Source organism: Bos grunniens, chromosome 8 (genome assembly GCF_055505025.1).
Source record: "Bos grunniens cultivar Pamir isolate PY7600 chromosome 8, Bosgru_T2T1.0, whole genome shotgun sequence".
NCBI classification, from domain to species: domain Eukaryota; kingdom Metazoa; phylum Chordata; class Mammalia; order Artiodactyla; family Bovidae; genus Bos; species Bos grunniens.
The window spans coordinates 8,840,489-8,853,888 of record NC_141172.1 but is presented as its reverse complement, the minus strand read 5'-3'; the positions used below and the strand labels follow the sequence as shown (position 1 = coordinate 8,853,888).

Here is a 13,400-nt window from a genome sequence, read left to right as displayed (position 1 = left end):
ACATATTCATTTCTCTCTCCAGCTAAACTGTACACTTCACAAGCTCAAGAATTATATATCTTATTCTATCTGCAAAGCTTATCCTGCAGCTTGACACACAGTATGTATTCAAAAAACTGAGGGCCAGATTATTTAATGTAGTACAGTTCTGAGAATTGGGGATTTGCTCTCGGAAACCCTACTACACTAGTCTATCCCCTCTTATAACCAACAATGGACCAATTCCCCTATCCAAATCTATCAACCTGGTTACTTAGGGATTCAGCCAGATTTCTTAACCACTGGATTCAGCCAGATTCAGTAACCACTCATTACAGTCATCAAGGTACAACTCTGGAATTCCTGTGTTTATTGAGTGTGAAGTCATTTTCCTTATAGAAGCAAGAGATAATTCAGCTGAGGACTCAGCCTCCAATCAGTGTGGTCAGTGGCCTGTGATCAGGCTGACCAGTGACAGGCACGGAATCCCTCATGGCCCCTAGGCTGAGGTCCCAGGGGGTCCCCATACCTGGTATGCATGGTCGGCCTGAATGTGCCAGAAGGAGCCAGGAGCTGACTTGCTGAGAGCACCAGAGGGCAGGTAAGACTCCAGGCCAGGGTGATCCGGGCCTGAGGACTGGGCTTTGGGAGGAGGCGGTGGGGGCAGGATGGTGAGGGGCGGGCTGGTCACGCTGGGGGTCGGAGCCGAGTCGGCGGTGGGGACGCCAGCCGCAGCAGCTTCCCCCTTCATCTGCACCTCTGTGTAGTAGAAATCCTCCTCCCGCTTGAACTGGTCGGAGTCCACGGTGTCCCTGCAGGGGAGGGAGATGCGGTGACAACCAGCGACAAGCTGCCCTGGTCCAAACACAGGGGACAGCGAGGCATGAGGGGGAGCGCCTGCTCAGGGCCACCAGCAGGTCACAGGAGAAGCCCAGAGGACAGGTGGGAGCCCAGGTCCCGACATGGGCTCCCAGGGATTGCACCCTGGCACGTCAAGGGGAATTATTTTCCCTAGCACCGAAGGCTTCTCCTCTGGCCAGATCTGCTTCACACTTTGCCCTGGGTCCTCTCTGGACCCCATTCACTCGCGGTCACTCTCTCCAGCAGGGGAAGGACTATGAGTCGGTCCCCTTGGCCTTCTGCAGCCCCGGCTCCGGCTGTCAGTGCGAGGGGAGCCCCAGCTCCCCAAGGGGAAGCAACAGCCTCTAAGTAACTAACCACCCTCTATGTGCCCAGAACTGAACCATCTTCCTTCCGGGGTGAGAAGACATACCCATCAACAGCATCACCCACCACCGGAGGAGGGCCTCCTTCCCAGCAAAGATCCCAGCAAAGGGGCTGTTCCACGGGGCCCAGGATCAGGGATGGGTGGGGTCCTCAGCCAGCCAGTTTCTCAGAAACATTTGGGGGCGTGGGTCTCGGGGAATCAGTGGGTGGAGGAGGGCTGAAGAACGCCCTAGACAGAGGAGCTCTGCGTGCATACCCACCCCAGGTGGAGGGCTTTCACGTGTCGTTTGATGCCCACGATGGAGCGCAGGACTTTGCCACAGCTGGGCCACAGGCACTTGTACATCACCTTCACCGAGTTCTGGAGGGAAAGGAACAGGGATGAGGAGGTCATGTCCCCCCGCTCAGCCTCACCCAGTGGGGCTCCAGTCACATCCAACAGGACCCAGCAGAAGGCTCAATCGAGACTTCGAGAAGGCTAAACGGGTTCCCAGAGACCAGAAAGACTGACAAACAGGGGCAGAGAGCTGGTCCTGGGGGCCGGCATCGGTCTGCAGCAGAGATGGGGGTGGGCTGGGGGGAGGGGGATGGAGGAGAGGAGATGGGCTGGGGGAGGGGAGATGGGCTAGGGGACAGGGGAAGACCTGACGGAGGTCTCTACAGGGGAGCTGGGTTGGGCAGAGGTGAAAAGGCCAACGATGCGGCATTGGAGAGGAGGGGAGGGCTTCTGGGAATATCAAGAGGAAAGAGAAGCAGCAAAAGAGAGCTGAAATGATGGTCCAGGGCCTGGGACTCGGCTCCCAATGCAGGGGGGCCGGGGTTCGATCCCTGGTTGGGGGGAACTAGATCCCACATGCCACAACCACGATCTGGTGCAGCCTAATTAATTAATTAATTTTTTTTAAAATGGATCACTGAAACAGGATGGAGCCTGAGAAGGCCCGGGAAACCAGGCCTGGCCCCTCTGTGGCTGAGCTTGAAAGCTCAGGCTACTCACCTTTCTTTTTCGGGGAGCTGGTTCATCCAACAGGAAAGCGTCTGGGTCGGTCTCAAATCCATTATCAGTCTGGGGAGAGCCGAAGGCGTCCCCCAGGTACTTGGGGCTGGCCTGGGGGTGGGGGGGCGAGGGGGTGGAGACGCCGCTGCTCCCACTCCAGTGCCCGCTGGTGGTGCTGCTGCCGCTGTCCGACACGTCGCCGCTCTCCTTCCACGGGTCGCAGGCCATGCGGGAGGCTGGAGGGGAGAAGACAGAGGATGCTCGGTGCCTGTCCCTTTGCTCATGCCAGATTCTGCACAGACAGCCCAGGTCGGGGGCAGGACACTCTAGTTTAGACTCTGGGTTCCTGGGCTTCCCTGGTGGCACAGTGGTAAAGAATCCACCTGCCAATGCAGGAGACACAGATTTGATGCCTGGTCTGGGCAGATCCCACAGGCCAAGGAAGAACTAAGCCTGTGTGCCTCAACTGCTGAGCCTGTGCTCTGCAACAGGAGAAGCTGGCTCACTGCAGCTAGAGCGTAGCCCCCAGCTGCCACAACTAGAGAAAAGCCTAAGCAGCAACAAAGACCCAGCATGGCCAAAAATAGGTACATAAATAAAAATTATTTTCTTAAAAAAGCTGGGTTTCTGAATCTAATGCCGGGTTCTGCTTGCCTGGCTCTGTATTCCAAGGGGGAAAATAAAAAACTGACAAAGTAACCCTTCCCTAACAAACCCCTCCCCTTTCTGGGCTTCAGTAAAAATGAGGAATGGGTCCCTTCATTGCAGCACTGTCTGTGGGTGGCAGACTGCTCTGTTATCAGGGACCCTTCCTGCCACAGCTGTGCTGATCATCACTGACCGCCAGACACACTCTGTAGCTGTATTTTGTGTGCAGGTGTCCCCCAGTTTTCAAAAGTTCAATTTATACCTTTTCCTTCATATGCAAGACCTGCGGTCTGCCCTCCAAATCCCCAGTTTCCGCACTGAAAATATTTAGGAAAAAGAATTCCGGAAAGATCCCCACAGCAACACTTGAATTTGCCACAGAGCAACGAAACATTTAAACAGCAACATTTAAAAGGCATTTACATTGTCTTTCCAACTACTTATAATGTTGTACACAGCATCTGCCTTGTGTTAGGTATTATAAGTAACCTAGAGATGATTGACAATATGCAGGAGAATGTGCATAGCTTAGATGCCAGTACAATGCTGTTTTACACAAGGGACTTGAGTATCCATGGATCTGGGTATCCGCACGGGTCCTAGAACCAATCCCCCATGAATACAGACTGACAACCTGACATCAGGACCTGTTTTCACTGAAAGAAATCTAAGGAGGACTTTCACTTTATGAAAAAAGGTGACAATAGTTTTCAATGCTGGTTCTGCAGCGAGCTGTTAAAGAGGCAGGGTGCCCCAAACAGTGAGAGTGGCCCCACCAAGCCCCTTCCTAGGAACACACTCAGCATCTCAGCACCAGCCCCCAGAGCTTTGAACTGAACCTGCGAGTATCTGTGCTTTATCACAATGTACTTTGTGCATCCGTTAGCAAGAGGCGTCAGGTAATGGTTTCTTTGCCTTATACCATTTCAGTTTTCGAAAGTTTTCACAGAAATGCCCTACTTTCAGATAGCAGGGGACACCTGTATTAATGGAAAGATAACCTAATCAAAATGTACCTCTCACTTTAAAGGCAGGGGGAGAACAGGGAGAGGGGAGAGGAAAAGCCTCTCCTGCCCCCACCCCGCCCCTGCACACAGACAAACTGGCTGGGTACCACTTGGGAAGTTTTCCCGGGAGTTGAGTAGGATGCAGAGGCCAGGAGAAGGGCTTGTTAACCAGGCTTTCTTAAAAGATGCCTTTTGATAATTTAAACCCAGGTAAGTACATCAAAACCTGCGTGAGAAAAGAAACCATTCAGCCAGCTCTCATAGCTGTCGGGAGGTGAAGACTTTACCAGAGCTGGCTCCTGTTTTTATCCACAGGGAACACGTTTAGAGCAGGAAAGACAAGCTCCGAGAACAGTTCAGACTCATCACGAGATGACAGGAGGCCTGCTTGCCCGACAGGGCCTGAACTCGCTGCCCTGCTCCCAGCAACGCGTCTGAACAGGAAGACCACAGTCAGACCTGTGAAATTTTCAGTTTTTAAACTGCCTCCCTTTGGGTTGCTTTAAGCCCAACCCAGACTCTTCCGTGCCTAGGCCATAAACCTGTACTGACAGCTTATTGACCAGAGACCCATTAATACGTCTTTTGTTACCCAAACATTATTGATCAGAGATGTTTCAGTATTCACTGATGTAACAAATCGGTGGTCACTGGCATTAGGTTCTGCAAAAATTCTTGGGTCAATAATGTGCTAATTTACACCATTTTGTTGTTGTTGTTCAGTCTCTAAGTTGTTTCTGACTTTTTTCGATCCCATGGACTACAGCCCACCAGGCTTCTATGTCTGTGGGATTTTCCAGGCACAAATACTGGAGTGTTGCCATTTCCTACTCTAGGAGATCTTCCTGACCCAGGTATTGAACCTGCATCCCCTGCATTGGCTAGCGGGCACTGGCAGGTGAATTCTTTATCAATGAGCTACTAGAGAAGCCCAATTTATACTAGAGGACAACCTGAAATTTTGATACACAGAAATAGCAAGAAAAGGGGAAAAACCTCTGACACATTCAGGTATGGTGGCCTTGTCCCCAAGCCCCAACTTCCACATGGGCAGTGGTCCACAAGGCCTCCTTACCCTGGATTCTGAGACCATCTACCACATCCCCTGAGGCCAGGATAAGCATCCCACTGCTTTCCTCTCCTCCTACTCCATATTCCAAACCACTTTCAGGCTAACCTAGACACCCAGCATTCCATGTTTCCAATGCAGGCTCTCCTTATTTAAGTCTCAGATGTTAGGAGAAGCCTGCCCAAACAGTGTGGGCCAAATGAACTCTGCCGTCCCTAAGCATCACTGTCAAGTCTCAAAGGTATGACTTCCTGGAAATTGAGAGTTTATGACATCTACACATGAGGCTAAAAATAGCGTAGCCCTTCAGGAAAGAAATCAGGGGCCACCAATGATTCTCATAGGTCCACAAAGGAAACCCATCAGGGAGAGCTGGGCGAAGGGGAAGAATGGTACATCTAGCATCAGAACAGGAGAAAGAACAGGCCTGCCCCACAACACAGCAGTCTTCCACGGAGGAACCACTCAAGTGGCTCTGTGCCAACCCTGGCAAATTGGCACCTAAGGAAAAATACAAAACAAAGCTAAAAAGTGAAACTCATGAATTAACCTGTATCTTATAAGTGAAACAAAGTTTTAGTCGCTCAGTCATATCTGACTCTTTGCAACCCCATGGACTGTAGCCCACCAGGCTCCTCTGTCCATGCGATTCTCCAGGCAAGAATACTGGAGTGGGTTGCCATTTCTTGACCCAGGGATCGAACTCTGGTCTCCTGCACTGCAGGCAGATTCTTTACCATCTGAGCCACTATTGAAGCCCCATGTACCTTATAAGAGGAACATAAATCACTCCACCTTAGATCATACAATTTTCTAGGACAGGGTCCACAGAGATTCTGTACCAGGAAAACAAAGCATTCCCTGGCCACTATACCCTGAACGTCTAAGAAATCCTTGTTCACACCTTCTGCTCTCCACAGGCCCAAGCAGAGCCATCCTAACAACACAGACACCAGGAGGAACGGGTGGTGCGAGCAAGGTTTGGTTGTTGTAGAGACCTCACCTTCCAGACTACATCAACATAATTAGCTGCCAAGGGGGCCTTATCTTCCCACTTACTTCAACAGAAGACCAGAAATATGTTGTTATGGGAAAACACCTTTAACAGACAATAAAAAAATGTTTATCAAAGGGAACTTAAGATATCACAGCATATTATCAGTTAGATGAGTATATGCTAGCACTGGGGTGTGTGTGTGAACATATATGAATGGATTATACACACACACACAGTGTGTGTGAACATATATGAATGGATTATACACACACACACACACACACACACACACACACACACAAGCTGAGGGGAATTTCAGTCAATGATTTTCTTTCCCTTTATGGTGTTTTCCTGGATCTTCTTCCTGTTGACCAACCTCCTCAATCTCCTAAACTCGTGGAGTTTCCTGAGAACTTAAAACTGACTCTATGGGACTTCCCTGGAGGTCTAGTGGCTAAGACTCTGAGCTCCCAATGCAAGGGGCCGAGGTTCAATTTCTGGTCAGGGAACTAGATTCCTCATGCCAGAACTAAGAATTCCCATGCCACAGCTAAAATTCAGCACGACCAAATAAACGAATAATTTTTAACTGACTCCTCTCCTCCTGTGTTGCTGGTGTGGGCCCCAGGTGTTCACAGAACGGGTGTGTGATGCTCTGCCCCTCAACTGGTGCTGTCAGACTGCAATAGCTTCTTCTAGCAGTCTAGCCATTGATGACAGGCCTTGGGTGAAATAAGTAAATTTTATCGCTTCCTTAAATTTATTTTCTAAGTAGGGAGATTACTTATGAGGGATGCTTTGTAAAGGCCACTTTCCACCTGATATGTTCAAAACTGACTCCATTATTTTCCTATAAGCTTTTAAGAAGCTCAAGATTCAGTTAGATCTCACCAATGAAAAAGTTATTCCCTGGGAGTAAGTTAGGCCAGCCAGATAACAAATTAAAAAAAAAAAAAAAAGGTTCAGATTAACCACAAATCTTGTCAAACTACTAATATTCAGCAACCCACCTTTCTCCCATATTACTCATAATGTATTTGGGGGGTTGTGCTAGCATTCTCTTTTAATTTATAAATGTGTTATGAAGTCTTTTCTATTGGTTTGCATTAAGCAATTAGATTTATTTCAGACTTCAGATCGTTTATTCCACACTAATTTACGAGGCTGAATGAGGCACCTGGAAGGGGGCCGTGAATCAGCTGAGGCCACGAGGGGATCATTTAGTACGTTCCTACCTTTACCACTAAACGTTCCTCTACTGGCCTCGTGCCGCCTGAGTGCCCTGCTCGCTTACTCCCATGGAAGAACTTACTCGGGTGGCCATGAGGTTCAGTCTCGCGCTCAACCATCTTCACAACACACCAGGAAACTTTTCCCCAGAGGAGGAAACTGAGAAGAAAGAATGGAAGCCTCGGCCACACCCAGAACCCATTCGGCCCTGCTCCTCACCAGAAAAGTTGGCCTCGGCCCCGGGAGGACTCTGCACGACAGGGCTGCAGGACAGGGACGTGAGCACCATGGCCGCCATCATCTCGTCCATTTCCACTGCATCCGACTTCCTGGGTTCAGACAGGTGAGAGTCAGAGGTTACTTCCTGACACAGCAGGTCATGTGAGCATCTTACGTTCCTGGAATGTCCCTTCTAGCCCCCTACTCCGATCAGTCCGTGTGTGGTCAAGTAATAGAGTTAAATAAAGCATTCGGACTTCTCCTCATTCTTCATGAAAAGTACTCAGTTCTGAGTGCCACTGATAATACCAGTCAACCCCAGGGAAAGCAGGCTGGGCCCCATCCCACTGCTGACACCCAGAGGCAGCTCCATTCTCCATGGAATTCATTTCCTAACTCTCATTCTGCAGCTTAAAACTAGGAATTTTATTTGAGGGAAAGGAAGACATGCCCAAGCAATGAAATAAAGCAAGGGTATAAAAGACACCTGGCTAGAATTTGAAAGCACTATAATTACCTTCCTTTTCTGGCTTTATATTTTTTAATATTTATTTGCTTATTTAATGTATTTGACTGTGCTGGGTCTTAGTGGCAGCACACAGTATCTTCAATCTTAGCTGTAGCATTTGGGATCTAGTTCCCTGACCAGGGATCAAACTCAGGCCCCCTGAGTTAGGAACAAAGTCTTAGCCACTGGACCACCAGGAAATCTCTATATTTACATTTAAGGAAGAACAATTCCACTCACCAACCCCCTTTCCCTCCCCTCAATATTAGTGATGAGATAATATGATAGCTTCTGAATGTCAACAGAATCTGGCACATAAGCCAATGAGCAAAAAAACTTCAGAAACACTAAAATAAATCTCCCCACAAACCTCAATGCTTTATCCAGCAGAGATCTATGAAATTTTACACATAATTTTCTTAATCCATATAAAGTTACACTATTTGAAAATAAAATGAAAGCCATCAACAAGGTAATGTTAAAGTATGAAAAGTCAGTCTGAAATAAATTTCCAGGTGGCACCTTTATTTCAAAGGACTGTATTATACAATTTATTCGTTACAATTCAGATCCACTAAATTATACGACATGAAGCAGCTAAACCAAGACTAGTAATGTATTATACATGTCAGCGGCCCCCTTTTTGAATAATTATCTGTATTTTTATTTCTATAGATCTATTCTATAGACAAATTCTTTGCCAGGGTTCCACTGAATTCACAATCACAAATGTTATTTATTGCTCTGGTCTGGTCTCAAGACACAGAACGTACCGTCAATAATAGTAACATGTACAGACACACACAGATTGCGAGGTGGGGAGTTCAGCTGCTCACACATCCTGTATAGAAGAATCTCGGGGCTTCCCTAGTAGCTCAGCTGGTAAAGAATCCGCCTGCAATGCAGGAAACCCCAGTCTGATTCCTGGGTCAGGAAGATCCCCTGGAGAAGGGATTCTCTACCCACTTCAGAACTCAAGGGCTTCCCTGGTAGCTCAGATGGTAAAGAATCCACCTGTAATACAGGAGACCTGGGTTCGATCCCTGGGTTGGGAAGATCCCCTGGAGGAGGGCATGGCAACCCACTCCAGTCATCCTGCCTGGAGAATCCCATGGACAGAGGAGCTTGGTGGGCTACAGTCCACGGAGTTGCAGAGTCAGACACAACTGAGTGACTAAGCATAGCACAGCATAGAAGAATCTCACTAGCAGATTTTCTTTTTTAATCTGAAAAGATCAATGTGCACAGAGTATATAACATAGAGCTTCCCTGGTGGCTCAGACGGTAAAGAATCTGTCTGCAGTGTAGGAGACCCAGGTTCAATCCCTGGGTTGGAAAGATTTGCTGGAGAAGGGAATGGCTACCCACCCCAGTGTTCTGGCCTGGAGAATCCCCATGGACAGAGGAGCCTGGTGGGCTACAGTCCAAGGGGTCACAGAGTCGGACATGACAGCAACTAACACAGTACAGTTTGTATTCTCAGAGGAAAAATTCATGTCATAAAGTTCTAAAACAGGGACTTTCCTAATAGTCCAGTGGTTAAGACTCCACGCTTCCAGGGCAGGGGGCAGAGGTTCAATCCCTGATTGGGGAACTAAGATCCCACATACTGTGCAGTGGGACCAAAAAAAAATAATAATAATAAAAATAATTTTTTAAAACTTCTAAAGCAGAGTATACATTTTTCATTCAAAATCAATGGTTTTAAATATCTAGCTGGGGCTCTGTAATCTCCTGACTGAGTCTACTGTCTGTTTTTGCCTGGTTTGAAAGTTAAGAATGGCATAACTTTTTAAAAGTTTACTTATTTGTTTGTTTTTGGCCTTGCTGGATCTTCCTCGCTGAGTGTGGGCTTTCTCTAGTTACAGCAAGCTAGGGGCTACTCTCTTGTTTGTCGGGTGCAGGCTTCTCACTGTAGTGACTTCTCTGCTTACAGAGCGAGGGCTCCAGGGCACTCGGGCTCAGTAGCTGTAGCTCCCAGGCTTAGCTGTGGCATCCTCCCAGACCAGGCATCGAACCTGTGTCCCTTGCATTGTCAGGTGGATTCTGAACCACTGAACCACCAGGGAAGTCCCTGGCTCAACAGTTTTTAAGTGGTTTTACAAATCAAAAGAAGGATATTATTTCTTGACATATGACACATGGAAATTACATGAAATTGAAATTTGAGTGTCCATAAGTTAAGTTTTAATTGGAGCCCAACATGCCTGCCTGTTTAAGTTCTGTCTGCAGCTGATTTCTCAAGATCACAGCCAAGCAGAGTAGCTGTGACACAGACCTTGTGTCCCACAAAGCCTACATAATGTTTACTATCTGGCCCATTCTGGACATGTTTGCTGCCTCCTGATCTGAGCCACTTTTTTTCCTCTCTCATCATGAAAAACTAAGAACTAATTTTAGTTTAAGCAGGAAAGGGAAAAAAATAGCCCTCAGCCAGATGAAGTTATATATATCACTCTTAACAGAGTTACCAGGGCTTCCCTGGTGGCTCAGCGGTAAAGAATCTACCTGCTAATGCAGGAGACTCAGGTTCAGTCCCTGGGTTGGGAAGATCTGAAGGGAAATGGCAACCCATTCCAGTATTCTTGCCCAGAGAATCCCACAGACAGAGGAGCCTGGTGGGCTACAGTCCATGGAATCGCAAAATAGACAAGGACTGTGCGACTAAAACAACAATAACAGAGTTATGGGGAAGAAAAGATGCCCATCTAGGTTTTTTTTCAAGAGGATACCCTCTCACTGTATCTCATCCGACTGGTATCTTCACCAGTAGACAAACATCTGGAGTTCTACATTCCTTCCCCAACCCAAGGCATCCCAAAGCCCCTCCGTCAACACCCACATATCTTTCAGAGCCAAGGTTCTCCCACACAAACCTCTTTGGGACATCAATGTTCCTGGACACAGGCCTGTAGGCTGGCGCCTGGGCTCCCTGCTCTGGAGGTGGCACCTGGGGGATGCGGCCCGGTGGCTCAGCCAGCCACACCTCCTCCGCTTTGCAGCAGATCTGTAACTTCTGGTCCAACAGCCAGACAGTCACCTTATCCTCTGCCCAACTATGCCGCTCCACCAGTCCTGTGGACTCTTGACCCCCGTACCACACACAAACCTGGAAAGAGAAAGACAGCAACCAGCGGTCAGTGCTTGGGAGTTCTCACTCTGTGTGCTCTAGGTTCTGGGACCCAGGAGCTATCTGCCACAAACTGCATTCTCTGACTCATCATTAGTTCATGCAGATGCTCCCGGGTACCTGCTTCCAACCTGAACATCCAGATCGGCCAAAGTGGATCAGTTCTCACTGAAACAAATCTTTATAAATTCTTTAGATGGAGACAGCAAAAGTATCAATTTCTGAGACTTCTTTTTTTAAACTTGGAGTCTATATACAACTAAAGTTGCTATCATCTTAAAACAGACTTACGTTTTCTGTAAGCTTCATGGTAACCACAAAGAAATTAGTAGACACACAAAAGATAAAGAAATCAAAGCACAGGACTACCAGAAAAAAAAAAAAAAAAAACTCACAAAGGAAGACAACAAGAGAAGAAGAAAGGAAAAAAGGAATTATAAAACAGGAAAAAATTAACAAGATAGCAATACCAAGTCCTTACCTATCACTAATTACTTTAAATGTAAATGGATTTGGCGGATTCATGTTGATATATGGCAAAACCAATACAACATTGTAAAGTTAAGAAAAAAAAAGAATAGAAAGAATAAAAACTCCAAAAAATAAAAAATTAATAAAATGAAGTATTAATAATCATTAAAAAAATAAAAAAATAAATGTAAATGGATTAAATTTTCAAATCAAATGAATTTGGAATCTGTATCCATCCTCTTGAGTTCTTAACCTAACTTGCCTCTAAAGTTCTACATATCTGCTGGTTCCCAACTATTGCCTTGAATTGCTCACACCCTGCATTTTTCCCTTCAGAAAATCCTGAGTCTACCTGGGAGCAAGATGGTAGTGATGAAAATGCAGACTTACTGCTTTCAGAGGTGCCTAGCAGTTGGCAGGTTCCCCACCTTGTGGGAAAAGAGGTCTGGACCACACAGGTCTTGAAAGAGAGGCAGAAGGCAGAGCCTCTATTATTATTTAGCTCTTGGGAAGGCAATGAAAGAGAAGCCCACTCATCTGGATCTAGTGATAACACGAGGCCAAAGGGGTCTAGTGATAACACAGAGGAGCAGACTGGAAAAGAGAATCCAAATGGCATTCCAACAAAACAGACACCTTCGTCTTGAAACGTCTCAAGGTATTTCAGTGGTGCAATCTTCGTTGTTGTTGTTCAGTCGCTAAGTTGTGTCCAACTCTTCGCAACCCCATGTCCTTCACCATCTCCTGGAGTTTGCTCAAACTCATGTCCATTGAGTCGGTGATGCCATCCAGCCGTCTTATCCTGTGTTGTCCCCTTCTCCTCCTGCCCTCAGTCTTTCCCCGCATCAGGGTCTTTTCCAGTGAGTTGGCTCTTCATATCAGATGGCCAAAGTATTAGAAATTCAGCTTCAGCATCAGTCCTTCCAATGAGTATGAAGGGTTGAATTCCTTTAGAATTGACTGCTTCAATCTCCTTACTGTCCAAGGGACTCTCAAGAGTCTTCTCCAGCACCACAATTCAAAGGCATCAATTCTTTGGCGCTCAGCCTTCTTTATGGTCCAACTTGCAAATCCATACATGACTGAGGGATGCAATTTTCTCTCTCTCATAAATCTGAGCTCCTTTCCCTTGTTTTTGTAAAGTTGTAAACTGGGGCAGATTAAGAGAAACTGAGCTCTGGCTATGCTCTGCACTGAGGTTCTGAGCAGGCCTGAGCCCAGAACTGTCATGAAGGAGCCCTAGATCTGCTAACAATGGCTCATTCTCTTGGGAAGCCTGCTGTCCAAGGGGCTCATACGGCTGCAGGGAAAAGGTCTGCACTCAAGTCAGTGCCCAGAGAGTTTCTGGCCTGTCATTTGGGACACCACTGGACTGCTGAACCCCAGCATGGGGACAGCGGACACTTGTCTATTTGGGGATCAACCTACCTTCTGCCCGGGGTGAAAGGCCACCAGCTGGAGGCCTGAGGTGCCCGGAGCCTTGAGGACTTCCTTAGGCTGCTCCTGGCAGGACGCATCCTTGGAGGCAACAAAGGGCTGGGGAGCTGCCCCCTCCAGCAGCTCTGCCTGAGGCTCCGAGGGTGGGGCAGCCCCAGGTGGTCCCAACACCCGGGCTCCCAGAAGGGACCGCTTGCCGAGGCGCCGGGACAGGACGCTGGCCATGCTGTTGCCTTTCCTGGGGAGACAACGGAAATACAGGTCCTTTATCCGGTATCTGGGGAAGCAGGAAGATGCCCCCCACACAGCTGGAGCCCATGAGTGTCCATGAAAAAAGATGAGACATTTTAAAGTAATTTTTACAATGGTTTTCTTTCTACAAAAGCTAAACACCTGTTTCGAGTAGGACATTGAGAACATCCTGATAAGCAGAAAAACAAATCACTCAAGAAGAGACTTCCCAGAGAAACGCCCATGTTTC

The 13,400-nt window shown here is 47.6% G+C and overlaps 1 protein-coding gene across 9 annotated transcripts in view; it reads right to left on the bottom strand.

Annotated features, from left to right (window-relative positions):
• ZNF395 (zinc finger protein 395) overlaps window positions 1-13,400 on the bottom strand; it is a 67,419-nt gene that overhangs the window by 5,827 nt on the left and 48,192 nt on the right. For all 9 annotated transcript variants that reach the window (XM_086414824.1, XM_086414827.1, XM_086414830.1 and 6 more), the window contains 6 exons: window positions 12,911-13,157; window positions 10,758-10,990; window positions 7,374-7,483; window positions 2,204-2,439; window positions 1,467-1,567; window positions 509-791 (listed from right to left, as the gene is read on the bottom strand). In XM_086414824.1, coding sequence (XP_086270950.1) covers window positions 509-791; window positions 1,467-1,567; window positions 2,204-2,439; window positions 7,374-7,483; window positions 10,758-10,990; window positions 12,911-13,157 — 1,210 coding nt within the window. The remainder of the gene's footprint in view (window positions 1-508; window positions 792-1,466; window positions 1,568-2,203; window positions 2,440-7,373; window positions 7,484-10,757; window positions 10,991-12,910; window positions 13,158-13,400) is intronic.